At 44.6% G+C, this 26,052-nt stretch overlaps 1 protein-coding gene across 1 annotated transcript in view; it reads right to left on the bottom strand.

Moving 5' to 3' along the window:
* Nucleotides 1–26,052, bottom strand: part of LOC145337552 (uncharacterized) — a 54,561-nt gene that overhangs the window by 8,018 nt on the left and 20,491 nt on the right. Inside the window, exons 7-12 of the mRNA XM_080182344.1 lie at nt 16,677–16,718; nt 15,493–15,548; nt 15,002–15,235; nt 10,599–10,838; nt 10,407–10,508; nt 10,062–10,322 (exon numbers count right to left, since the gene is read on the bottom strand). Of these exons, the coding sequence (XP_080038470.1) occupies nt 10,062–10,322; nt 10,407–10,508; nt 10,599–10,838; nt 15,002–15,235; nt 15,493–15,548; nt 16,677–16,718 (935 nt within the window). The remainder of the gene's footprint in view (nt 1–10,061; nt 10,323–10,406; nt 10,509–10,598; nt 10,839–15,001; nt 15,236–15,492; nt 15,549–16,676; nt 16,719–26,052) is intronic.

Below are 26,052 nucleotides of genomic sequence, written 5' to 3'. Positions count from 1 at the left end.
TCCTTTGAGTGAAGAAGTTCCTCCTCAACTCCGTTCTAAACTGCCCCCCCCCCTTATTTTGAGACTGTGCCCTCTAGTTCTGTTTTCATAAGAACATAACATAAGAAATAGGAGCAGGAGTAGGCCATCTAGCCCCTTGAGCCTGCCCCGCCATTCAATAAGATCATGGCTGATCTGTTGTGTCTCAGTTCCACATTCCCGCCCTCTCCCCATAACCCTTAATCCCCTCGCCTATCAAAAACCTATCAACCCGCGTCTTAAAAATATTTAGCGAGGCAGCCTCCACCACTTCAACGGGCAGAGAATTCCAGAGATTCACCACCCTTTGAGTGAAGAAGTTCCTCCTCAACTCCGTTCTAAACCGCCCCCCCTTTACCTTGAGGCTATGCCCCCTAGTCCTACTGTCCTTTCTGAGCGGGAAGTGACTCTCCACCTCTATCCTATCCATCCCATTCATCATCTTATATGTCTCAATGTTTTCCTTTCTAAGTAGAAAGGATCTCTCTACCTCTACCCTATCTAGCCCTTCATTATGTTATGTGTCTCTATAAGATCCCTCCTCAGCCTTCTAAACTCTAATGAGTACAGGCCCAGTCTATTCAATCTCTCTTCATAAGCTAACCCCCTCATCTCCGGTATCAGCCTGGTGAACCTTCTCTATATTCCTTCCAAGGCCAATATATCCTTTCGCAAATAAGGGGACCAAAACTGCACACAGTACTCCAGTTGCGGCCTCACCAGTGCCCTGTACAGTTGCAGCAAGACCTCCCTGTTTTTATATTCTATGCCCCTCGCGATAAAGGCCAACACTCTATTCGCCTTCTTGATCACCTGCTGCACCCGCAGACAGAGTTTTTGCGATTCGTGCACAAGGACCCCCAGGTCCCTCTGCACCGTAGCATGCTGCAGCTTTTCACCCTTTAAATAATAATCCCTCCTGCTATTATTTCTACCAAAGTGGATAACCTCACATTTGCTGATGTTATACTCCATCTGCCAGGTCCTCGCCCACTCACTCAGCCTATCCAGATCTCTCTGCAGACTTTCCGCGCCCTCCACGCAATTTGCTTTTCCACTCATCTTCGTGTCATCAGCAAATTTTGTTACCCTGCACTCAGCCCCTCCCTCCATATCGTCTATGTATATGGTAAACAGTTGAGGTCCCAGCACCGATCCCTGCGGCACTCCACTAGTCGCTAGCAGCCAACCAGAAAAGCACCCATTGATTCCAACTCTCTGCTTCCTGTTAGATAACGAATCCTCAATCCATGCTAACTCTTTACCCCCAACTCTGTGCACCCTAACCTTTTGCAGCAACCTTTTGTGAGGCACCTTATCGAACGCCTTCTGGGAATCTAAAAACACCACATCCACCAGTTCTCCTTTGTCTACTGCTCTAGTCATGATGTGGAGATGCCAGTGTTGGACTGGGGTAAACACAGTAAAAAGTCTGACAACACCAGGTTTAAGTCCAACCGACTTATTTGATAGTAAATTACTTAGTAATAGTAAATTTACTATTAAAATTTAATAGTAAATATAGTAAATTTATTTGATAGTAAATTACTATCAAATAAATTTACTATCAAATGAATCGGTTGGACTTAAACCTGGTGTTGTCAGACTTTTTACTGTGTTTACCGCACTAGTCACATCCTCATAAAAATCCAATAAATTTGTTAAACACGACTTCCCCTTAACAAATCTGTGCTGCGTCTGCTTGATCAAACCATTCTTTTCTAGGTGTCTTGCTATTTCTTCTTTAATGATGGATTCTTGCATTTTTCCAACTACAGATGTTAAGCTAACCAGCCTATAATTCCCTGCCTTTTGTCTGCTACCTTTTTTAAACAGCGGCGTAACATTAGCTGTTTTCCAATCCTCTGGCACTTCCCCAGAGCCCAGCGAATTTTGATAAATAATTATTAAGGCATCTGCTATTACTTCTTCCATTTCTTTCAGAACCTTGGGATGCATTCCATCCGGTCCTGGGGACTTGTCTACCTTCAGTCCCTTTAGTCCACCAAGCACTACCTCTTGAGTGACAGTAATTAAGGACCTCATCTCCTACCATCCCTCTATCTTTAATATTCGGTAAGTTATTTGTGTCCTCTTCCGTGAAGACTGACACAAAAAAATTATTTAAAATCTCAGCCATTTCCTCGTTACCCACTGCTAAATTCCCCCTCTCGTCCTCCAAGGGTCCAACATTCACTCTAGCCAGCCTCCTCTTCTTTATATATTTGTAAAAACTTTTACTATCATTTTTTATATTTTGAGCTAGATTAGCTTCATACTCTGTCTTTCCTTTCTTTATCGCCTTCTTAGTCATTCTTTGTTGTTTTTTAAATCTTTCCCAATCTTCTAATTCCCCACTATTTTTAGCTGCTCTGTACGCATCGGCTTTTAATTTAATACTCTCCTTTATTTTCTTTGATAACCACTGCTGGTTATCCCTTTTCTTACAGTCCTTCTTTACCACTGGAATATATTTCTGCTCAGTACCGAAAAAAATCTCCTTAAAAATCCTCCACTGTTCCTCAGCTGTCCTACCAACCAATCTGCGCTCCCAATCTACATTCGCCAATTCCGCCCTCATCTTATCATACTCCCCTCACAGAGGACACAGGTTTGGGACCCTACTTTCTCATCCTCCATCTGCATCAGAAATTCAACCATACTATGATCACTCATCCCAAGAGGATCCCTCACAAGAAGATCCCTAATTCTACCTGCCTCGTTACACAGTACCAGATCTAAGATAGCTTGCTCCCCCGTAGGTTCCGTTACATACTGTTCAAGGAAACTATCCCGACAGCATTCCAAGAACTCTTCCTCAAGCCCACTGCGTCTGACTTGGGTCAACCCATCAATATGCAGATTAAAATCCCCCATAATTATCGCCGTTCCGTTTCTGCATGTATCATTTCTTGTTTATAGCCCGCCCCACTTCAAAATTATTATTTGGGGGGCCTATAGACCACACCCACCAGTGACTTTCTCCCCTTACCATACCTTATCTCCACCCACAACAATTCCACGTTTTGCTCTTTGGACCCTATATCTTCTCTTACTACTGCCCTGATATTATCCTTTATTAACAGAGCTACCCCACCTCCTTTTTCCTCCTGTCTATTCTTCCTAAATGTCTGATACCACTGGATATTCAGTTCCCCATCCCGGTCACCCTGCAACCTTATTTCCGTAATGGCCACTAGATCATACCCATTTGTGCTGATTTGTGCCATCAGCTCGTTTACTTTGTTTCAAATGCTTCGTGCATTCAGGTAAAGTGTCTTTATACCAGCCTTTCTCTGGACCTTATTTGTAGAAACACTACTAGCCTCTCACGTGCCCCCTACTCCTTTAATTAGTGTAACATCCTCAACATTAAACTGCTCACGTATCCTCTCCTTTACTTTAGATTTTGTAATTTCCCCAACCCCTGCACCGTCCCCCCCTCTAATTAGTTTATTTCGCCCCAGTACAGAGCATGTCCTACCTGTCGTGATGACGAAGTCTCCCCTGAAGGAAATGAAACAGAAATTTAAGTTGACAGAAAGTGGTAATTTATATCCAGGCAGCAGAAATTACATTGCTACAATTCACAATTCTCAGTGCTATACACAAAGAGATAGAAAAAAGATGCTACCAAAAGGATAGAGAAGCACAAGAAGATTTCCTGGAATTATACCAACACACAGGGAACAATGAACAGGAAAGATTTAACAGTCTAGGGGTCTTTAGTCTAGGAATGAAAAGCAGTGGCTCTAATCCCGTGACTGTGTGTGGTGTCCAAGGGCTGGAGGTTAGCTGACATTGTGAAATTGTTTGGAAAGGGAGAAAGAGATAACCAAATAGTTACAGGTCAGTCACCCTGACCTCCATTGCGGAAAAATTATTGGAAAACATTATGAGGGACGTTTATTCTTCACAAAGACACGGATTAAGTCAGATGGATTTGTTAAAGGAAGGTTGTGACTGACATGATTGAAATTTTTGAGGAGGGCAGTGCATTTCGTACTTTCAGCAAGGATTTTGATAAGGTGCCACATGGCAGTCTGATCACAAAAATAAAAGTCTATGGGATCTAAGACAAGGTGATGTGCCAGGCCATGAGGTTACAGATCAAAGTTGACCACATTACATGAACTGCCAACTTCTCAAGGCAATTAGGCAATAAATGTTAGCATCACTGGCAATGCTCACATCACAAAAATGCAAAAACATCTGTCTGGCAGAATGTCCTGTCCCTGTACGGTAACATATTATAATAACATGGAGAACACATTCAAAAAACAGGCAGCAGAATTGTCACCAAATTCATTTAAAAGCCAGTAAGGATAGGATATAGTTGATCAAAGTTATTCTGGTCTGATAATGGAAATCAAATCAATATCAATAGTTACTTGGTGGCATAGAACTGGGATCTTGATGAAAAAGGAGAGATCTTGAAGATTTTAATCTTGCATTCATCAGGACAAACATAAGAATGTCAAATTTCAAACAATCTCAACAATTTATACTACAGGAGCAAAAGCAGTTAGCAGGTCAACTGTGATTGGCTCAGGTGTTGCCACGTGAGTTTAGGAAGCTTATAACCCTGAATACCTTCCTCTCAGATTCACTGCAGTCTCAACTGTGGCCAAGGATTCCAACTGGTTGGCAGCTCCAAGCCAGGCTCTCTCTGGGGTTAGGGAAGACCTCATTGCTATCAAACATTCAATGGCTGCAGAACAATACGGCCAAGCACGAACTGGCTTTTACATAAGGACATAAGAAATAGGAGCAGGAGTAGGCCAACTAGCCCTTCGAGCCTGCCCCGTCATTCAATACGATCATGGCTGATCTGTCGTGGCTCAGTTCCACATTCCCGCCCTCTCCCCATAACCCTTAATCCCTTCTCTTATCAAAAACCCATCAACCCGCGTCTTAAAAATATTTAGCGAGGTAGCCTCCACCACTTCAATGGGCAGAGAATTCCAGAGATTCACCACCCTTTGAGTGAAGAAGTTTCTCCTTAACTCCGTTCTAAACCGCCCCCCCCTTTATCTTGAGGCTGTGCCCCCTAGTCCTACTATCCTTTCTGAGCGGGAAGAGTCTCTCCACCTCTATCCTATCCATCCCATTCATCATCTTATACGTCTCAATGAGATCTCCCCTCATTCTTCTAAACTCTAACGAGTACAAGCCTAATTTATTGTACTTGTATTTACACAATGGGGCGAACTACTATCCTCAGTGTAAAATTCAGCTGATAGAAACAAATCCTTCCTTACATCTGCACCGTCAACGTTCAGGAAATCCAGAAGGTATATGCTGGTGTTAATACCATGCTTGAATTAAACAGCCACGGCAGAGCCTGCTGCAGAAACAACTGAGTTTTGACCCACTGCACTCACTCCACGATCCAGAGCATTTCACTAACATTCTGTCCAACGTACCAGACACATCCACACACTAACCACACATAAAATGCAAAGTGTGTTTGTAAAGTAATATTAAACTTGAAATATTATAACCAAAAAAAGTGTTAATATCACATTGCCCCATTCTGAGATTCTGTAGATATTGTTGGAGGCCAATAGGTTTGGTGCTAATTGTAGAACTCTACGACACAGAAGCTGGTCAATACAAAACAAGTGCCCATCTAAGCTAACCCCATTTGCCTGCATATGGCCCATGTCCCTCTAAACCTTTCCTATCTATGTATCTGTCCATCTGCCTTTTAAATATTGTCAATGTCCCTGCCTCAAACACTCCCTCTGGCAGCTAATAGCACATGGAGAGCCCAGAATAAACAAAACAATGGCCCAGATTTTCGATTTGCCAGAGGCATCTAATGTATTCCAAAGGCATCCCAGATGATGTGCTGGAGGACCTCCCAGGAGTGCCCATGCACAGAAGTTGCCCAGGAAGTTTCAACTCCTGAAGGACAATTACGAACATACCAAATAGGAGTAGAAGTAGGCCATTCGGCCCCTTGAGCCTGCTTCACCATTGAATAAGATCATAATTGATCTGTTTGTGTTGAGTTCCACATTTCCCAACTACCCACAAAAACACTTGATTGGTTTGCCTGTCAAAAATCTACCCCCATCCTGAAAATAAAAGCAAAATACGGTGGATGCTGGAACGTGAAAAAAGACAAAATGCTGGAACATCTCAGCAGGTTTGATAAGGTTCCTCATGGGAGGTTAGACAGGAAGGTTCAGTCGCTGGGTATACATGGGGAGGTAGTAAACTGGATTAGACACTGGCTCAATGGAAGAAGCCAGAAAGTGGTTGTGGAGAATTGCTTCTCTGAGTGGAGGCCCGTGACCTGTGGTGTGCCACAGGGATTGGTGTTGGGTCCATTGTTGTTTGTCATCTATATCAATGATCTGAATGATAATGTGGTAAATTGAATCAGCAAATTCGCTGATGATACAAAGATTGGAGGTGTAGTGGACAGTGAGGAAGGTTTTCAAAGCTTGCAGAGGGATTTGGACCAACTAGAAAAATGGGCTGAAAAATGGCAAATGGAATTTAATGCTGACAAGTGTGAGATATTGCACTTTGGAAGGGCAAACCAAAGGAGAACGTACAGGGTAAATGGTAGGACTCTGAAGAGTGCAGTTGAGCAGAGGGATCTGGGAATACAGGTACAGAATTCCCTAAAAGTGACGTCACAGGTGGATAGGGTTGTAAAGAATGCTTTTGGTACATTGACCTTTAGAAATTGGAGTATCGAATATAAAAGTTGGAGTGTTATGGTAAGGTTATATAAGGCATTGGTGAGACTGAATTTAGAGTATTGTGTACAGTTTTGGTCACCTAGTTACGGGAAGGATGTAAATAAGGTTGAAAGAGTGCAGAGAAGGTTCACGAGGATGTTGCCGGGACTTGAGAAGCTGAGTTACAGAGAGAGATTGAATAGGTTAGGACTTTATTCCCTGGAGCGTAGAAGAATGAGGGGAGATTTGATAGAGGTGTATAAGACTTTGATGGGTGTAGATAGAGTGAATGCAAGCAGGAATTTTCCACTGAAGCTAGGGGAGAAAAAAACTAGAGGACATGGGTTAAGGGTGAAAAGTTTAAAGGGAATATTAGGGGGGGGCTTCTTCACACAGAGAGTGGTGGGAGTGTGGAATGAGCTGCCAGATAAAGTGGTAAATGCGGGGTCACTTTTAACATTTAAAGGAAAACTTGGACGGGTTCATGGATGAGAGGGGTGTGGAGGGATATGGTCCAAGTGCAGGTCAGTGGGACCAGGCAAAAAATGGTTCGGCACAGACAAGAAGGGCCAAAAAGCCTGTTTCTGAGCTGTAATTTTCTATGGTTCTATGGTTTGGCAGCATCTATAGGGAGAGAGAATACAGCCAACATTTCAAATCTGTGATTTTCCAGCATTTTCTGGTTTTGTCCCACCTGAAAAATATTCAGTGACCTCACCTCCACTACCTTCCAACACAGAGTATTCCAAAGTGGCCCAACCCTCAGAGCTCTCCATCATGACCATTAGTTGGGAGTAGGAGTAGTGGTAATGGTGCGGACGAGGAGCACGACAAGGGGGAGGACGAGGAGGAGAAGGAGGAGGAGGAGGAGGAGGAGGAGGAGGATGATGAGGAGGAGAAGGAGAAGGAGGAGGAGGAGGAGGAGGAGGAGGATGACGAGGACGAGGAGGAGGAGGATGATGAGGAGGAGGATGACGAGGGGGAGGAGGATGACGAGGAGGAGGAGGAGGATGACGAGGGGGAGGAGGATGACGAGGAGGAGGAGGAGGATGACGAGGAGGAGGAGGAGGAGGATGAGGAGGAGGATGACGAGGAGGAGGAGGATGACGAGGACGAGGAGGAGGAGGATGATGAGGAGGAGGATGACGAGGAGGAGGATGACGAGGAGGAGGAGGAGGATGACGAGGAGGAGGAGGAGGATGACGAGGAGGAGGAGGAGGAGGATGACGAGGACGAGGAGGAGGAGGATGATGAGGAGGAGGATGACGAGGAGGAGGATGACGAGGAGGAGGAGGAGGAGGATGATGAGGAGGAGGATGACGAGGAGGAGGAGGATGATGAGGAGGAGGATGACGAGGGGGAGGAGGATGATGAGGAGGAGGAGGATGATGAGGAGGAGGATGACGAGGGGGAGGAGGATGACGAGGAGGAGGAGGAGGATGACGAGGAGGAGGAGGAGGATGACGAGGAGGAGGAGGAGGAGGACGATGACGAGGAGAAGGAGGAGGATGACGAGGAGGAGGAGGATGATGAGGAGGAGGAGGATGATGAGGAGGAGGAGGATGATGAGGAGGAGGAGGATGATGAGGAGGAGGATGACGAGGGGGAGGAGGATGACGAGGAGGAGGAGGAGGATGACGAGGAGGAGGAGGAGGATGACGAGGAGGAGGAGGAGGAGGACGATGACGAGGAGAAGGAGGAGGATGACGAGGAGGAGGAGGATGACGAGGGGGAGGAGGATGACGAGGAGGAGGAGGAGGATGACGAGGAGGAGGAGGAGGATGACGAGGAGGAGGAGGATGACGAGGGGGAGGAGGATGACGAGGGGGAGGAGGATGACGAGGAGGAGGAGGAGGATGACGAGGAGGAGGAGGAGGATGACGAGGAGGAGGAGGAGGAGGAGGAGGATGTCAAGGAGGAGGAGGATGACGAGGGGGAGGAGGATGACGAGGAGGAGGAGGACGATGACGAGGAGAAGGAGGAGGATGACGAGGAGGAGGAGGACGATGACGAGGAGAGGAGGATGACGACAAGGAGGAGGATGATGAGGAGGAGAATGACGAGGAGGAGAATGACGAGGAGGAGGAGGAGGATGACGAGGAGGAGGATGAGGAGGAGGAGGATGTCAAGGAGGAGGATGACGAGGAGGAGGAGGAGGATGTCAAGGAGGAGGATGACGAGGAGGAGGAAAAGGACGTGGACGAGGAAGGAGGAAAACTCCCTAATGACATTGAAATCCAGTCAACTTCATGGTAATTAGCATCACATCCTTTCTGGGTATGAAGCAGTTTGCGCCAGTAAAAAGAGGCCGAAAGGTTGCAAACTATTTCACACCAGGCACAAATTAGATTTTTAGCATCGCACAGTATTTTCCCAGCTCACCACACTGATTTCCAGGCACAGCCAGGTGGTAAAATTTCTCAATTCTGCCCTCCAAGGGTGGCCCCTAATTTTAAAACAGTGCTCCCTAGTTCTGGGCTTACCCAGAGTTAATGTCCATCTGGTGGCACAGTGGTTAGCACTGCTGTCTCCCAGCACCAGGGACCAAGCTTCAATTCCAGCCTCGGGTCACTGTCTGTGTGGCGTTTGTACATTCTCCCCATGTCTTTGTGGGTTTCCAACAGATGCTCCAGTTTCCTCCCACAGTTCAAAGAGCTGCAGGTTAGGTGGATTAGCCATTCTTTCTGCAAGGAGTTATGAGGATGGGCTGGACGTAAATAAGATGCCCTTTTGGTGATCTGGCGAAGACTCGATGGGCCAAATGGTCTCCTTCTGCAGTTTAGCAATTTGTCAATGGATTCACCTTCTCAATATCATTTAATCAGGTCACCCCTCTCTCTGCTAAACTCTGATAGAAACAAGCCCCACTTAACCCTGCACGTGAAAACCTCTGCAACTCTGATTTGAAGTGGGCAACTTCAGATGAATCGGATTCACTCTCCTGACTATCAAACTGACTTCCCTCACTCCTCGACTGCTCTCTGAATAACCTCTACCCTGAATCATCCTATCCCCTCACCCACTTGCCTTCTCCCCTGGTTTTTCATAGTATTTAAGCTTACTGCATCATAGCAGTTGGTGCCATCAAAATGATCGTGCCTTAACTTCCCCTGATCTTGCATTGCGCTGAAGGCCCCTGACAATTCTCAGCAGGACTGGATTATAAAGCTGGGTGATAAATGTGGAGTTCCAGTCTCAGGCAGAAGCAGGATTGGAGAGGCAATCTGACAGTGACTCCCACTCCACAGAAGAACTGGATTGGCCTGTCAGTTTAAATCAGTTCTGAATAGTTGGGAAATCTCTATATGGTTTTTACTGAACTAGACTGAAAATATATTGCCTCACCTTCAGTAATCTCTTGCAGTATTCTTCTCCCATCTGCTTCTTGCTGTCTTTTTGTTCCATCTGCTTTTCAAAGAATGTCAGATCATCTTGAATCCTACTTAATTCCTCCTGAATCTCTCGAAGGTTTTTCTCCATTGATTCTTGAATTTTCTCCTCTTCTTCCCTGAGATCTCTGAGTAAATGCTGCTCTTTCTGAGTGAGAATCTGGTGCATTTTCTTGAACTCGGATGTGATGTGGGTCTGCAGACTGCTCGACCATTCCTACCAAATGAAATGTGAAACATAATTACTGTCCCTGTGATAAATGAATCAGGATCCCAGAAAATCAGCGCACGGAGCCCTTACCCTGACTTGGAAAATCTCCTCTAACTGCTTCTGCTCCATTTCTCGAATCCTCCATTTCCTCAGCTTGCAATAACGGAAGCATCTAGATGCCTTATCGCGGCTCTGGGAGTGAAAAATGAGGAAATAAATTTGTTAAAGAGTAGGAGAGTGTGACAGAGTAAATGACGAGGTGGTGCTGAGATGTGTGCTTACCTGGGGCACAGGCACAGTTGGGTAAATGGGCAGGATGGAATGGTCTTTGTGTTTTCCCTCAGACTGACAGCTGGCACACAGCAGATCATTATCAGCTTCACAAAACAGCTCCAGCTCCTCATGGTGTTCCTCACAGTGGCCTTTACTCTCCCTGCCTGTCGGACTGAGCTTCAATTCTGCAGCTTTCCTGCTCAGCTTCTTTAAGGTTGAATTTTGCCTGATCAGTCTGTACTCAAAATTCTGAAAACAAATGGGGCAGAATCTCCCTGACCAATTATAGAAAGCGCGAGGAAAGAAGAGATGACGTAGCACAATGTGAGATGAGTGAACCTCGTCTTCATCAAAGTCTAAGAACTGCCACATAGACTCGGGACGGTAAGGAGGGAAGTCATAGAGACAGCGGATACAGACATTGTGTCCACATTGCAGTGTTTGCGGGTCTCTGAGGAAATTGAGACAAATGGGACATACCACCCTCTCCACCAGACTGCCCACCTCCTCCCCCAGACGGCCCACCTCCTCCCCCAGACGGCCCACCTCCTCCCCTGCCACCGCCATGTTGGGCCTCTCGCTAATCCAAGACTTTGGGGATGTTTAAGAATGCCTGGGAGAAGTGGAGTCAGAGAGAGAGAAAAAAACACTGAGAAAGAGAAATAAACACCGAGAGAGAGAGAGGGAGAGAGAAATAAATATCAAGAGAGAGAAAAACAAACACCGAGACAGAGAAAAATAAACACAGAGAGAGAAATAAACACCGAGAGAGAACAAACACCGAGAGAGAGAGAAACAAACACCGAGTGAGAGAGAGAGGGAGAGAGAAACAAATATCAAGAGAGAGAAAAACAAACACCGAGACAGAGAAAAATAAACAGAGAGAGAGAAATAAACACCGAGAGAGAACAAACACCGAGAGAGAGAGAAACAAACACCGAGAGAGAAAAACAAACACCAAGAGAGAAACAAACACCAAGAGAGAAAAACAAACACCAAGAGAGAAACAAACACCAAGAGAGAAAAACAAACACCGAGAGAGAGAAACAAACACCGAGAGAGAAAAACAAACACCGAGAGAGAAACAAACACCGAGAGAGAAACAAACACCGAGAGAGAGAAATAAACACCGAGAGAGAGAAATAAACACCGAGAGAAAAACAAACACCGAGAGAGAGAAATAAACACCAAGAGAAAAACAAATACCGAGAGAGAGAAATAAACACCGAGAGAGAGAGAAACACCGAGAGAGAAACAAACACCGAGAGAGAGAAATAAACACCGAGAGAGAGAAACAAACACCGAGAGAGAGAGAAACACCGAGAGAGAGAGAAACACCAAGAGAGAAACAAACACCGAGAGAGAGAGAAACAAACACTGAGAGAGAGAGAAACACCGAGAGAGAGAGAAACACCGAGAGAGAAACAAACACCGAGAGAGAAACAAACACCGAGAGAGAAACAAACACCGAGAGAGAAACAAACACCGAGAGAGAGAAAAATAAACACCGAGAGAAAAATAAACACAGAGAGAAAAATAAACACCGAGAGAGAAAAATAAACACTGAGAGAGAAACAAACACTGTGAGAGAGAAATAAACACCAAGGGAGAGAAATAAACACCGAAAGAAATAAACACCAAGAGAGAGAAAAATAAACACCGAGAGAGAAATAAACACCGAAAGAAATAAACACCAAGAGAGAGAAAAATAAACACCGAGAGAGAAATAAACACCGAGAGAGAAAAATAAACACCGAGAGAGAGAAAAACAAGCACCGAGAGAGAAATAAACACCGAGAGAGAAAAATAAACACCGAGAGAGAGAAAAATAAACACCGAGAGAGAAATAAACACCGAGAGAGAAATAAACACCGAGAGAGAGAAAAACAAGCACCGAGAGAGAAATAAACACCGAGAGAGAAAAAGAAACACCGGTGGAATTTGTAATCTAGAGGTGGGGTCTGTAGCTGAGGGCGGAGCCTGGTGAGGAAGCACATCAGACAGAGCAGGAGAGGGGGAAGGGAGATATGGGGGGTAGAGAGACAGAAAGAAAAGGGGGAAAGAGACAGAGAGAAACAGGATAGAGAGAGAGAGAGAGAAACTGAGATTGAGTGCTAAAGAGGGGTAGAGAGTTTAGGCAATGGGAAAGGGGGAGAGAGTGTGTGGGAAATGGGGCCAGAGGGAGAGACATACATAGAGTGGGAGAGGGGAGTGGGGAGGAGAGAGGCTGAGTGGGAGGGTGGCAGAGACTAAGATGGAAAGAGATGAGGGGGTGAGACTGAGTGTAAAAGGGAAGTGGGGGTGAGTGGGAGAGAGAGAGTGGGGAAAGAGGCAGACTGGGAAAGGGGCTGAGATATAGAATGTTCAAATTAGGAGCAGGAATCTACCCCTCAAGCCTGCTCTGCCACTCGATAAACTAATAACTGATCTGATTGTAACCACAAACACACAGTCTTACCTAATCCCCCAATAACCTTTCACCCCCTTGTTAATCAAGAATCTACCTCACCCTGCTTAAAAATATTTGAAGACTCTGCTCCCATTGCCGTGTGAGGAAGAAAGTTCCAAAGACACATGGATTTCTGAGAGAGAAATATCATCTCTGTCTGAAAGGAATAAATAACATCTTATTTTTAAAACATGACCCATTGGCCTAGATCCTCCTGCAACAGGAGAAACATCCTCTCTGCATCCACTCAGGATTTTAAGGTTTCAATTAAGTCACCTCTTACACTTCTAAATTCCAGTGGATGCAAGCCTAGTCTGTTCAAACTCTCTGCATAAGATAACTTGCCCATTCCTGGTATTAGTTTAGTCAGCGTTCTCTGAACTGCTACTTACATAAGAACATAGGAAATAGGAGCAGGAGTAGGCCATCTAGCCCTTCGAGCCTGCTCCGCCATTCAATAAGATCATGGCTGATCTGTCGTGGCTCAGTTCCACATTCCCGCCCTCTCTCCATAACCCTTAATCCCCTCGCCTATCAAAAACTTATCAACCCACGTCTTAAAAATATTTAGCGAGGTAGCCTCCACCACTTCAATGGGCAGAGAATTCCAGAGATTCACCACCCTTTGAGTGAAGAAGTTCCTCCTCAACTCCGTTCTAAACCACCCCCCCTTTATCTTGAGGCTGTGCCCTCTAGTCCTAGTGTCCTTTCTGAGCGGGAAGAGCCTCTCCACCTCTATCCTATCCATCCCATTCATCATCTTATATGTATCAATGAGATCTCCCCTCATTCTTCTAAACTCTAACGAGTACAAGCCTAGTTTATTCAGCCTCTCCTCATAGTTCAACTCCCTCAACTCCGGTATCAGCCTAGTAAACCTCCTCTGCACCCCCTCCAAGGCCAAAATATCCTTGCGTAAGTGCGGCGACCAAAACTGCACACAGTACTCCAGCTGCGGCCTCATCTTTCCTTAAATAAAGAGACCAATACTATACATAGTAGTCCACATGTGATTGCACCCATGCTGTATATAACTGGAGCATAACCTCCCTATTTTTGTAACTAATCCCTCTCACCATCAATAATAACTTTCTATGAACAATTCTAATTACTTGCTGTACCTGTATACTAATTACTTTTTGTGATTCATGCACAGGGATATGCAGATTCTGAATCTCATAGCTCTATAATTTCTAACCATTTAGATAATAAGCTTCCTTTTTATTCTTCTTGTTAAATGGATAATTTCATATTTGCCCTCATTATAATGCATTTGCCAGATTTTTCCCATTCATGTATGCCAGTTTGTAGCTACCTCCTCACAACTTATATTTCAAGATATTTTTGTGTCATCAGCAAATTTAGCTACCATGCCATCTGTCCCTTCCTCCAAATCATTTATATATATAGTAAATGGTTGAGGTCCCAGCACTGATCCTTGTGGCATACCATATTACATACCGCTGACTAGAAAAAGACCCATTCATATCTACTCTCTGCTTCCTGCTAGCAATCCAATCTTCTATCCATGCCAATATGCTACTCCCTGGACTGAGTTCTTATTTTCTAAAATAACCTTTATGTGGTACCATTTTCCCTTTGCCAGATGCTAAGCTATTGACCTGTAGTTACCTCCTTTCTGTCTACCTGCCTTTGTCAATGAAGGAGTTATTTTTGCTATCTTCCAATCGAATGGCACCTTCCCTGAATACAAGAGAAATAAAACCAATGTATCAACTATCTCATTAGCCACTTCTTTTAAGACTCTAGAATGAAACCTATCAGGATTTCATCCATGGAGATGAAAGGTGCAAACAGATTTAAGAAGCTAGATAAACACATGAGGGAGAAAGGAACAGAAAGATATATTGAAAGGGGGAAATAAAGTAGGATGGGAGGAAACTCATGTAGATCGTGCTGTGACTGCACTTTCACTGAATCAAATTGAAATATAATCTCTCACCTTCAGAAATATCACTCTGTCTTTTTCTTCCAACTGTTTCCCCAACTTTGAGAGATTCTCCTGAATAGAATTTAAGTTCTTCTGAATTTCAGAAAGGTTGTCCTCTGTTGGTTTTAGAATTTTTCCCTCTTGTCTCCTGAGATCTCTTAGTAAACATTGCTCTTTCTTAGTGAGAATCTGGTGCATTTTGTTGAACTCAGATGTGATGTGGCTCTGCAGACTGCTCAACTGTTCCTAACAAATGGAATATTACAAATATTTTTCTACAGGAAAGAACGGATTTAAATTTTGAAGCTCAAATCTTACCCTAATTTGGGGAATCTTCTGTTTCTGCCACTGCTCCAATTCTACAACCGTCGGTTTCTTCTGTGTGAGAGAATCTAAGGAAGATTTCACCCCATTCTGGGATTGGGAGAGAAAATCAGAAAATAGAAGTGTTCGGCCCTGAAAATGTGTCAAATAATCTGGTGATCAAATCTGTTCCCTTTTACCTTGTAGATTTCAACAGCTTTGGATGCAGTGGTGCTCTCTGTGTTCCTGTGAATCTCTACGCATCAGACAGATCAATTCCTTGTCAGTTTCACAAAACAGCTTCAGTTCTTCCTGATGTTTCTCACAGTGAAGTTTACTTTCCTTTTCTTTCCAATTCAGATTTAATTGCTGAGATTTCTCGGCCAGATTCGCCAAGGTCCGATTAATCCTGAGATTTTTTTTCTGGAAACTCCCAGTCTACACTCTGGGCAGGAGTTTATCTCCTTCTTTTCCTAACACTGGGTGATACAGGAGTGACAGAGCTTGTGTCCACACTCCAGTGAAACCAGATCGGTGAAGAAATCGAGACAAATGGGACAGATTGCCTCCTCAGTCCAATTTTCCTCCGGCTGCCTGGAAGCCATTTTCACATTTAGCACTTCCTGATCCGAACACCTTTCCGTATTGATGTTACTAAGCTGGTGAACACCTTCAGCTTGCTGATTTCTTGATGAGGTCCACAGCAATACAGCAGGAATTATTATTTCACACTAGTCTATTTCCCATCCACTCGTAGAAAGGAGAACAGAATGAGAGGGCTGAAAGAGAGTAATTGAATGCAAACGAGTAGGGTAAAAGTCCATGGAAGGCGAAAGTCCCTCGAAGGTTGTACAGTGGGAATGGCTGGAGAGAGGGGAAGTCTTAACCCTGTGTTGAAGAAGTGTGTTGGTATTAAGCCTAGAGGGAGTATGGAAAAAGAGGCTCAGCATAAACTTGGGGAAGGGTCAGCTTGAAGTGAGAGAGATGAAGAGAAATGCATCTCAGGGAAATGCAGCGTTTCCATCCCTCCATATTTGGATTTCTGTCTCAGGCTTTGGTGTTCTGGGAGCAGAGTGAGAAATGGAAACGGGGAAGAAATCCCAGCTACCGAGTGGGAAACAGGGTAAGAGATGGAGGATGGGACTGGGTGGTTTGACTGACTGGAGCAGGGAGTAAATGAAGGAGGGAGAGACACAAGATATTTAATTTACTTTTTATTTGAATCCTCTGACATTTCTATTTGTCTTGTTTTTATTTACAGTCTGATTGGGATTTTACTATTTGCCAATTAAATGACACATTTAGTGACAACCTGTTGGCAATGGTGGTTTCTAACCCCCAACCTCTGACCTCTGCCCCTGACCCTAATCACTGGGTCAAATTATTGTGATGTCAGGGATGATATGACCAATTTGAGGCCCCGCCCCTTTTATAGATCCAGTCCAGATCCAGAGCAGATTCCCAGCCACTGATTTTCATCCCAAGGTTCAAAAAAAGAATAAAGTTTCTGGGTGAATTTATTCCCAGTGATGGCATGAAGATGGGTCTTTGTATCCACACTGAAAAATGAAATTGTGCCAGACTGATAACTGAGGTGCATGCCCACTTTCCTGGGGATGTGACTGACAGACAGTATGTATCAAGGGAAGTAGTTCACATAAAACAGTTCCTCAGTCTGTCCAATGGTCCAGAATCTGGTGTCCGGTGTCAGTCTGACCTTTCCATGGACTCTGCCGCTATTCCCAGGCTCCAGAACAGATTCCCTGCCACCGCCACTTCCCAGTAATGTCTCCCAGATGTGAATCCCTCTGATCCCAGCACACAGGACCAATAGGTGAACCTCTTTCTAATGGAAGGGAGACTTCATCCAGTCCGTGTCCATCTCAATCTCTTCAGATCCTCAGACACCTCGAGCCAGGGATTCACTGTTTCCACATCCAGGATCACAGAAACTGGGAGAAAAAAAATGCAGAGAATTAAAGAGACTCACCAGGGCTTGGGTGAAAAGTGATCCACCAGGATTCATGGCAGAGGGCTGGAAAAAGAGGTTATTCAAGATTTCCTCCTTAAATATCGCGAGGGGGATTGAATATAAAAGTAGGGAGGTCTTGCTGCGGCTGTATAGGGCATTGGTGAGGCCGCAGCTGAAGTACTGCGTGCAGTTTTGGTCGCCGTACTTAGATATTTTGGCCTTGGAGGGAGTGCAGAGGAGGTTTACTAGGCTGATACCGGAGTTGAGGGGGTTGAGCTATGAGGAGAGGCTGAATAAATTAGGCTTGTACTCGTTAGAGTTTAGAAGAATGAGGGGAGATCTCATTGAGACATATAAGATGATGAATGGGATGGATAGGATAGAGGTGGAGAGACTCTTCCCGCTCAGAAAGGACAGTAGGACTAGGGGGCACAGCCTCAAGATAAAGGGGGGACGGTTTAGAACAGAGTTGAGGAAGAACTTCTTCACTCAAAGGGTGGTGAATCTCTGGAATTCTCTGCCCGTTGAGGTGGTGGAGGCTACCTCGCTAAATATTTTTAAGATGCGGGTTGATGGGTTTTTGATAAGAGAGGGGATTAAGGGTTATGGGGAGAGGGCGGGAATGTGGAACTGAGCCACGACAGATCAGCCATGATCTTATTGAATGGCGGGGCAGGCTCAAAGGGCTAGATGGCCTACTCCTGCTCCTATTTCTTATGTTCTTATGTTCTTATGTAAATAAAGCACAGTGAGAGCTTCCAGGTTCCTGATCCCCAAGGGATCAATCGCAGCTTCCTGTTTATTGATGTGGTTTGTTAGAATGTCCAATCTCTGGGATCAGAAAGAAACAGGATTCTCACCAAGCTCACCGGCTAATTTCCAGTTTGTCAACATAGAAAATAGGTGCAGGAGTAGGCCATTCAGCCCCTCGAGCCTGCACCACCATTCAATATGATCATGGCTGAATATGCACTTTCAGTATCCCACTCCCGCTTTTCCTCCCTACCCCTTGATCCCTTTAGCTGCAAGGGACACATCCAGCTCCCTCTTGAACATATCTAATGAACTGGCCCCAAAAGCTTTCTGTGGTGGAGCTTTCCACAGGTTCACGATTCTCTGAGTGAAGAAGTTCATCCTCAGCTCAGTCCTGAATGGCTTACCCCTTATTCTTAGACTGTGACCCCACTAGTTCTGGACTTTCCCAACTTCGGAAACATTTTACCTGCATCTCGCTTGTTCAGTCCCATCAGGATTGTATATATTTCTGTGAGATCCCCTCTTGTTCTTCTAAGCTCCAGTGAGTACAAGCCCAGTCGATCCAGTCTCTCTTCACATGTCAGTCCAGAAATCAGCCTGGTGAACCTTCGCTGGACTCCGTCAATAGCAAGAATGTCCTTCTTCAGACTAAGAGACCAAAACTTCACACAATACTCAAGGTGTGGCCTCACCAAGGCCCAGTATAACTGCAGCAAGACATCCTTACTCCTACACTCAAATCCTCTTGCTATGAAGGCCAGGATGCCATTAGTTTTCCTCACTGCCTGTTGTATTGGTGTGCCAACCTTCAGTGACTGTTCCACCATGACACCCATTGCATTTCCTCTTTTCCTAAACTTCCACCATTCAGGTAATAATCTTCCTTCCTGTCGGAAAACCTCCTAAGATGGGGAAGTGAGCAGGTGTGGGGATGGCGGAGAAAGATAAGAACAGGGAATGGTCTAATGTGGACCCTTTGGAGCATCAGGTTCAAGAGGTTTAAATGTGGGTCTTGTGTGGAAATGCCTCCTTCCTGAAGCTGCTGAGAATGATGTGACTGCTGACTAATGGATCAGGTCACTACCGGATACCTATAGACCGGACATTGGAACAGAAAATCGTGGTGACACACTGGTTAGCACTGCTGCCTCACAGTGCCAGGAAGCCAGGTTTTATTCCCATCTTGGGTCACTGTCTGTGTGTCTGCTTGCACATTCTCCCGTGTCTGCATGGGTTTCCTCCCACATTCTGAAAGACGTGCTGGTTAGACGCATTGACCCGAACAAGCGCCAGACTGTGGCAACTAAAGGAATTTCACAGTAACTTCATTGCAGTGTTAATGTAAGCCTTACTTCTGACTAATAAATAAACTTTAACTTTAAACGCTGGTTAAACCCAGGCAGCAACTGTGGAGAGAAACAGAGTTAACATTGAGTCCAAGTGATTTTTCACAGATCTGTCATTCTGTAGAAGGGTCTCAAAATGTTAACTCTGTTTCTCTCTCCACAGATGCTGCCAGACCTGCTGAGTTAATTAGACCATTATACGAGTAGCAGCATCATGATTAAATTCTGCTTGCACACATTAAATTAAAGTTCCACCTTCTCAGCACGTTTTTTTCTAATCCAACCTAAGGTTTGGATGATGACATGGAATCCCTATAGCAGAAGGAGGCCATTCAGCCCATCGAGGCTCCAGGACAATGATCCCACCAAGTCCCTATCCCTGTAAACCCACATATTTATCCTGCTAATCTCCCTGACACTAATGGACAATTTAGGATGGCCAATCCACCTAACTCCCACATCTTTGGACTGTGGGAAGAAATCACAGCACCCGGAGGAATCCCATCCAGACACGGGGAGAACGTGATAGCTCCATATAGACAGTGATCCAAGCCGGGAAGCGAATCTGGGTCCCTGGTGCTGTGTGACAGCAGTGCCAACCACTGTGCCACCCCAATATTTCTCCCATAGTTAGAATTCAATTTGTCGACATGGACTTTAGCAAGGTACCGCATGGTAGATTGTTGCATAAAGTTAAATCTCACAGGATCCAGGTTGAGGTATCTAAATGATACAAAATTGGCTTCTTGACAGAAGCCAGAGGATGATTGTAGAGAGTTGTTTTTCAAACTGGAGGCCTGTGACCAGTGATGTGCCTCAGGGATCAGGGCTGGATCCACTGCTAGTTGTCATTTATATTAATGATTTGGATGAGAATATAGGAGCATGGTTAGTAAGTTTGCAGATGATACCAAGATTGGTGGCATGGTGGACAGTGAGGAAGGTTATCTCCACTGAGTGCAGCGGGATCTTGATCAATTGGGCCAGTGAGATGACGAATGGCAGATGGAGTTTAATTTAGGCAAATGTGAGGTGATGCGTTTTGGTAGATTGAAACAGGGTAGGATTTACTCAGTTAATGGTAGGGTGTTGGGGAGTGTTACAGAACAAAGAGATCTCGGGGTGCATGCTCATAGCTCCTTGAAAGTGGAGTCACAGGTGGACAGAGTGGTGAAGAAAGCATTCGGCATGCTTGGTTTCATTGGTCAGAATATTGAATATAGGAGTTGGAATGTCTTGTTGAAGTTGTAAGGCCATACTTGGAATACTGTGTGCAATTCTGGTCACCCTGTTATAGAAAGGATATTATTAAACTAGAAAGAGTGCAGAAAAGATTTACTAAGATGCTACCGGGACTTGATGGATTGAGTTATAAGGAGAGGCTGAATATACTTGGACTTTTTTTTCTGAAGCGTAGAATGCTGAGGGGTGACCTTATAGAGGTCTATAAAATAATGAGGGGCATAGACAAGGTAGATAGTCAATATCTTTTCAAAAGGTAGGGCAGTCTAAAACTAGAGGGCATAAGTTTAAGGTGAGAGGGGAGAGATACAAAAGTGTCCAGAGGGGGTAATTTTTTCACACAAGAGGTGGTGAGTGTCTGGAATAAGCTGCCAGAGCTAGTAGTAGAGGCAGGTACAATTTTATCTTTTAAAAAACATTTAGATAGTTACATGGGTACGATGGGTATAGAGGGATATAGGCCAAATGCAGGCAATTGGGATTTGTTTAGGGGTTTTTAAAAGAAAGGGCGATATGGACAAGTTAGGCCGAAGGGCCTGTTTTCATGCTGTAAACCTCTATGACTCTATAATTGTTATTTGATTATGATTTAATTGTATTTGATTTATTATTGTCACATGTATTATCACACAGTGAAAAGTATTGTTCCTCGCACGTTATACAGACAAAACATACCATTCATAGAGAAGGAAACAAGAGAGTGCAAAATATTGTGTTATGGTCATTGCTAAGTGTAGAGAAAGATCAATTTGATGCACGGTAAACCCATTCAAAAGTCTGACAGCAGCAGGGAAGAAGCTCTCCTCGAGTCGGTCGGTACTTCATCTCAGACTTTTGTGCCTTTTTCCCGAGGGGAGAAGGTGGAAAAGAGAATGTCTGGGTGTGTGGGGTCCTTAATTATGCTGCTTTGCCGAGGCAGCAGAAAGTGTAGACAGAGTCAATGGGTGGGAGACTGGTTCTCGTGATGGTTTGGGCTGGTTCGCGTGATGGATCATTGCGGTCTTGGGCAGAGCATGAGCCATACCAAGCTGTGACACAACCAGAAAGAATGTTTTCTATGGTGCATCTGTAAAAGATGCTGAGAGTCGTAGCTGACATGCCAAATTTTCTTAGTCTTCTGAGAAAGTAGAGGCGTTGATGAGTTTTCTTAACTAGTGTCAGCAAGGAGGGACCAGGACAGGTTGTTGGTGATCTGGACACTTGAAAACTTGAAGCTCTTGACCCTTTCTACTTTGTCCCTATTGATGCAGACAACAGCAGGTTCTCTTTTACGCTTCCTGAAGTCGATGACAATCTCCTTCATTTTGTTGACATTGAGGGAGAGATTATTGTTGCTGCGCCAGTTCACCAGATTCTCTATCTCATTCCTGTATTCTGTCTCATCAGTGTTTGAGATCCGACTCACTACGGTGGTGTCGTCAGCAAACTTGAAAATCAAATTGAAGGGGAATTTGGCCACACACTGTCTTAGGAGTATAGTGAGGGCTAAGAACACAGCCTTGTGGGGCACCGGTGTTGAGGATGATCGTGGAGGAGGTGTTGTTGCCTATCCTTACTGATTGTGGTCTGTGAGTTCGGAAGTTCAGGATCCAGTCACAGAGGGAGGAACTGAGGCCCGGGCCATGGAGTTTGGAGATGAGTTTTTGGAATAATAGCGTTGAAGACTGAGCTTAGTCAACAAATAGGAGTCTGATCTCAGTGTCCTTGTTATCTAGGTGTCCCAGGGTTGAGTGCAGGGCCAGGGAAATGGCGTCTGCTGTGGAACTGTTGCGGCGTAGGCAAACTGCAGTGCCTGACTGAGGGTGAAATCTGCCGTCACTTTACAATTTACATTCATGTTTTGAAGACCCAACAATGTTAAAACATTACTTGCACTCTTGCCTTCAATCTTTTTAATCTTCTTTTCTGTGAATCATTATATCGACAGCAATACCTGTAATCACGAGGCCTGCAACCACCCAGAAAATGATCAGCCAAATGTTGAGTTTAGGGAAGAACTCATCTAGGGTAAAAGAAAATTTTTTTTAAATTCATTTTATTCGTGGGCGTCGCTGACTGGGCAGCATTTATTGCCCATCCCTAGTTACCCTCGGAGGGCAGTTGAGAGTCAACCACGTTGCTGTGGCTCTGGAGTCACATGTCGGCCAAATCAGGCAAGGATGACAGATTTCCTTCCCAAAAGACATTAGTAAATGAGGTGGGTTTTTCTGACAATTGACATTGATTTTGTGGTCATCAGTAGATTCCCAGAAGAATTGTTATCCTCCTGGTACACAGGCCTTCCTGATCTCAATTTAGAGTCTGCTTTGCTTCAACCTGGTGACAGGTGCATGCAGGGTTTTTGAACACTGCCAGCCATCTCGATGCTCCAGATGTCCAAGTGTTTAATCCTCTACCTCATGCAGTGGTAAAAAAAATCATGTCACTGGTGAAGCTCTTTCTCCTTCCCTTTGCAGAGTTATAAGGTTAGAGACCTCCCTTCAGGCAGTTACTTCCTCCTTTTATCTCCACCATTCTACCTCATCCTTCTTCCAAGGGGTCAAAAGGAGTTGTGAGCATTGAAAACAATAAAAAATTGTTGAGGCAAATAAAATACTCGTGGGTCACAATCACAACTGCCGATGAAGCCCAAGTCCATCTTAAAGGATTGGGAGAGATTTTAAAATTCATTTTACGGGGCATGGGCCCATTCCTAACTGCCCCTTCAGAGAGTCATAGAACATAGAACATTACAGCTCAGTACAGGCCCTTCGGCCCTCGATGTTGCGCCGACCAGTAGAACGAATCTAATGACCCTCTAACCTAAACTATTCCAATGTTATCCATATGCCTATCCACTGACCAGAGTCAACTATATTTCCGTGAAGTTGGAGTCACATGTAGGCCAGACCAGGCCCTGAAGGACATTTGTAAACCAGGTGGATTCTCTACAAAAGACAATGGTTTCAAGGTCAACATTAGACCTTTAGTTCCAGATTTTTTTATTTGTTGAGTTCAAATTTCACCATAGTGGGATGAATTTATACATCAAGTAGGGGAGATTACAAACAGTATCTTGCTGCTACACTAAAGGGCTTTTCATTCCAGTTCAAGGTGATTTGTAATCATGGACAGGGGTAAGAAGTGTAACTGGCAGTATTTCGGTTGTGGTGAAGGGGAAGAGGGCTTGTGGTTGAAAAATGTTACTTCTGCTCATAATTTCAGAATATCAGGAGAAACTCCAGCATGCCCCATTTCCAAACAACGGAATTCTGGGTCACAGACTCTGTCATCATTCCAGAACAATAAAAACTAACAAATGTTCTTTTTACTCCTTCCCGCACTACTTTTTTAATAGTGTCCAGGCAAAGAATGATATTCACCTGGATCCCATTGTATCTCACAATAAAACTCAGCAAAACATAAAAGGATATCCCCGATGTCATCCCTGATGAAGGGGCAGTGCTCCAAAAGCTAGTGATTTGTGCTACCAAATAAACCTGTTGGACTTTAACCTGATGTTGTGAGACTTCTTACTGTGTTTACCTCAGTCTAACGCCGACATCTCCACATCTTCTGCAATGCTCCAGTGAAGGCCAACACAAACACCTCATCTTTCAATTAGGCACTTTACAGCCTTCCGGAGTTCAATAACTTTAGACTGTGACATTTCTCTTTCATATTGACCCCGTTTTTTTGTCCTAACGCAGCCTCCTGCCACTCCCAAAACACACACATAAACACACACACACACACAAACTCACCCACCTCACACACACACACAAACTCACCCAGTGTTAACACAGACACATACAAACTCACCCATCTCACACACACACACAGACACATACAAACTCACCCATCTCACACACACACACACACACACAAACTCACCCAGTGTTAACACAGACACATACAAACTCACCCATCTCAAACACACACATACACAAACTCACCCAGTGTTAACACAGACACATACAAACTCACCCAGTGTTAACACAGACACATACACATACAAACTCACCCAGTGTTAACACAGACACATACAAACTCACCCAGTGTTAACACAGACACATACAAACTCACCCATCTCATTCACACACACATACACATACAAACTCACCCAGTGTTAACACAGACACATACAAACTCACCCATCTCACACACACACACATGCACATACAAACTCACCCAGTGTTAACACAGACACATACAAACTCACCCATTTCACACACACACACATACAAACTCACCCAGTGTTAACACAGACACATACAAACTCACCCACCTCACACACACACACATACAAACTCACCCAGTGTTAACACAGACACACACAAACTCACCCATCTCACTCACACACACATACAAACTCACCCAGTGTTAACACAGACACATACAAACTCACCCATCTCACTCACACACACACATACAAACTCACCCAGTGTTAACACAGACACATACAAACACACACACACACACACACACAAATACAAACTCACCCAGTGTTAACACAGACACATACATACTCACTCACACACACACACACAAATACAAATTCACCCAGTGTTAACACAGACACATACAAACTCACCCATCTCACTCACACACACATACAAATTCACCCAGTGTTAACACAGACACATACAAACACACCCATCTCACTCACACACACAAATACAAACTCACCCAGTGTTAACACAGACACATACAAACACACACACACACACAAATACAAACTCACCCAGTGTTAACACACACACAGTTCCAGGTATCCAGCAGCAGGAGGCGACACTGCACTGTTAAACTTTACTGATCTTCGTACAGCTCGACATCACCATCTTCTGGCTGAAATCGGCACTACAATGAACTGCAAGGGAAAGTTCAACACTCTAAGCTGAATGGAAAATCTCCCAACTGCCTCAGAAGATGTCACCACTGAATCATGTGACACACTACACAGAGATGCATTGGCTTACAATACATAACAGGGAGAACTCATACTGTCAGCCATGTGTACCATCTGCAAAGATGCATCAAGGTTCCTTCGGCAGCATCTCCCAAACCCATGACCATGGCCATCTAGAAGGGCAAGGGTAGCAGGAATCTGGGAACACCGCCACCTAGAAGTTCCCACTCACCATTGCTTTGAAATATATCGCCGTTCCTTCACTGCCAAAATCTGGAGCTCCCTCCTTCCCTTACAGCAGCGTGGATGTACCTACATCACAGGGACTGCAGCGGTTCAGGAGCCACCACCTTCTCAAGGGGCAATAAATGCTGGTCCAGCCGAAAAGACCCAAGTCCAGTGAAAGAATAAAATAGAAGACTTTCCCAAAAAAAGATGCCTCAGTCAGTGTTACTTTTGTGACAATTCCCTTTGCTTTTGCACATGTGCTGTATGTGTTGTTGTGCATGTGCTGTCTGTCTCTTTAAGACAGGACAGCAGAAGAGGGTCATCTGAC

Source organism: Carcharhinus amblyrhynchos, unplaced genomic scaffold (assembly GCF_965287045.1).
Source record: "Carcharhinus amblyrhynchos unplaced genomic scaffold, sCarAmb.v2.hapA scaffold_52, whole genome shotgun sequence".
Classification (NCBI taxonomy): domain Eukaryota; kingdom Metazoa; phylum Chordata; class Chondrichthyes; order Carcharhiniformes; family Carcharhinidae; genus Carcharhinus; species Carcharhinus amblyrhynchos.
This window is presented reverse-complemented; position numbering and strand designations above follow the sequence as displayed.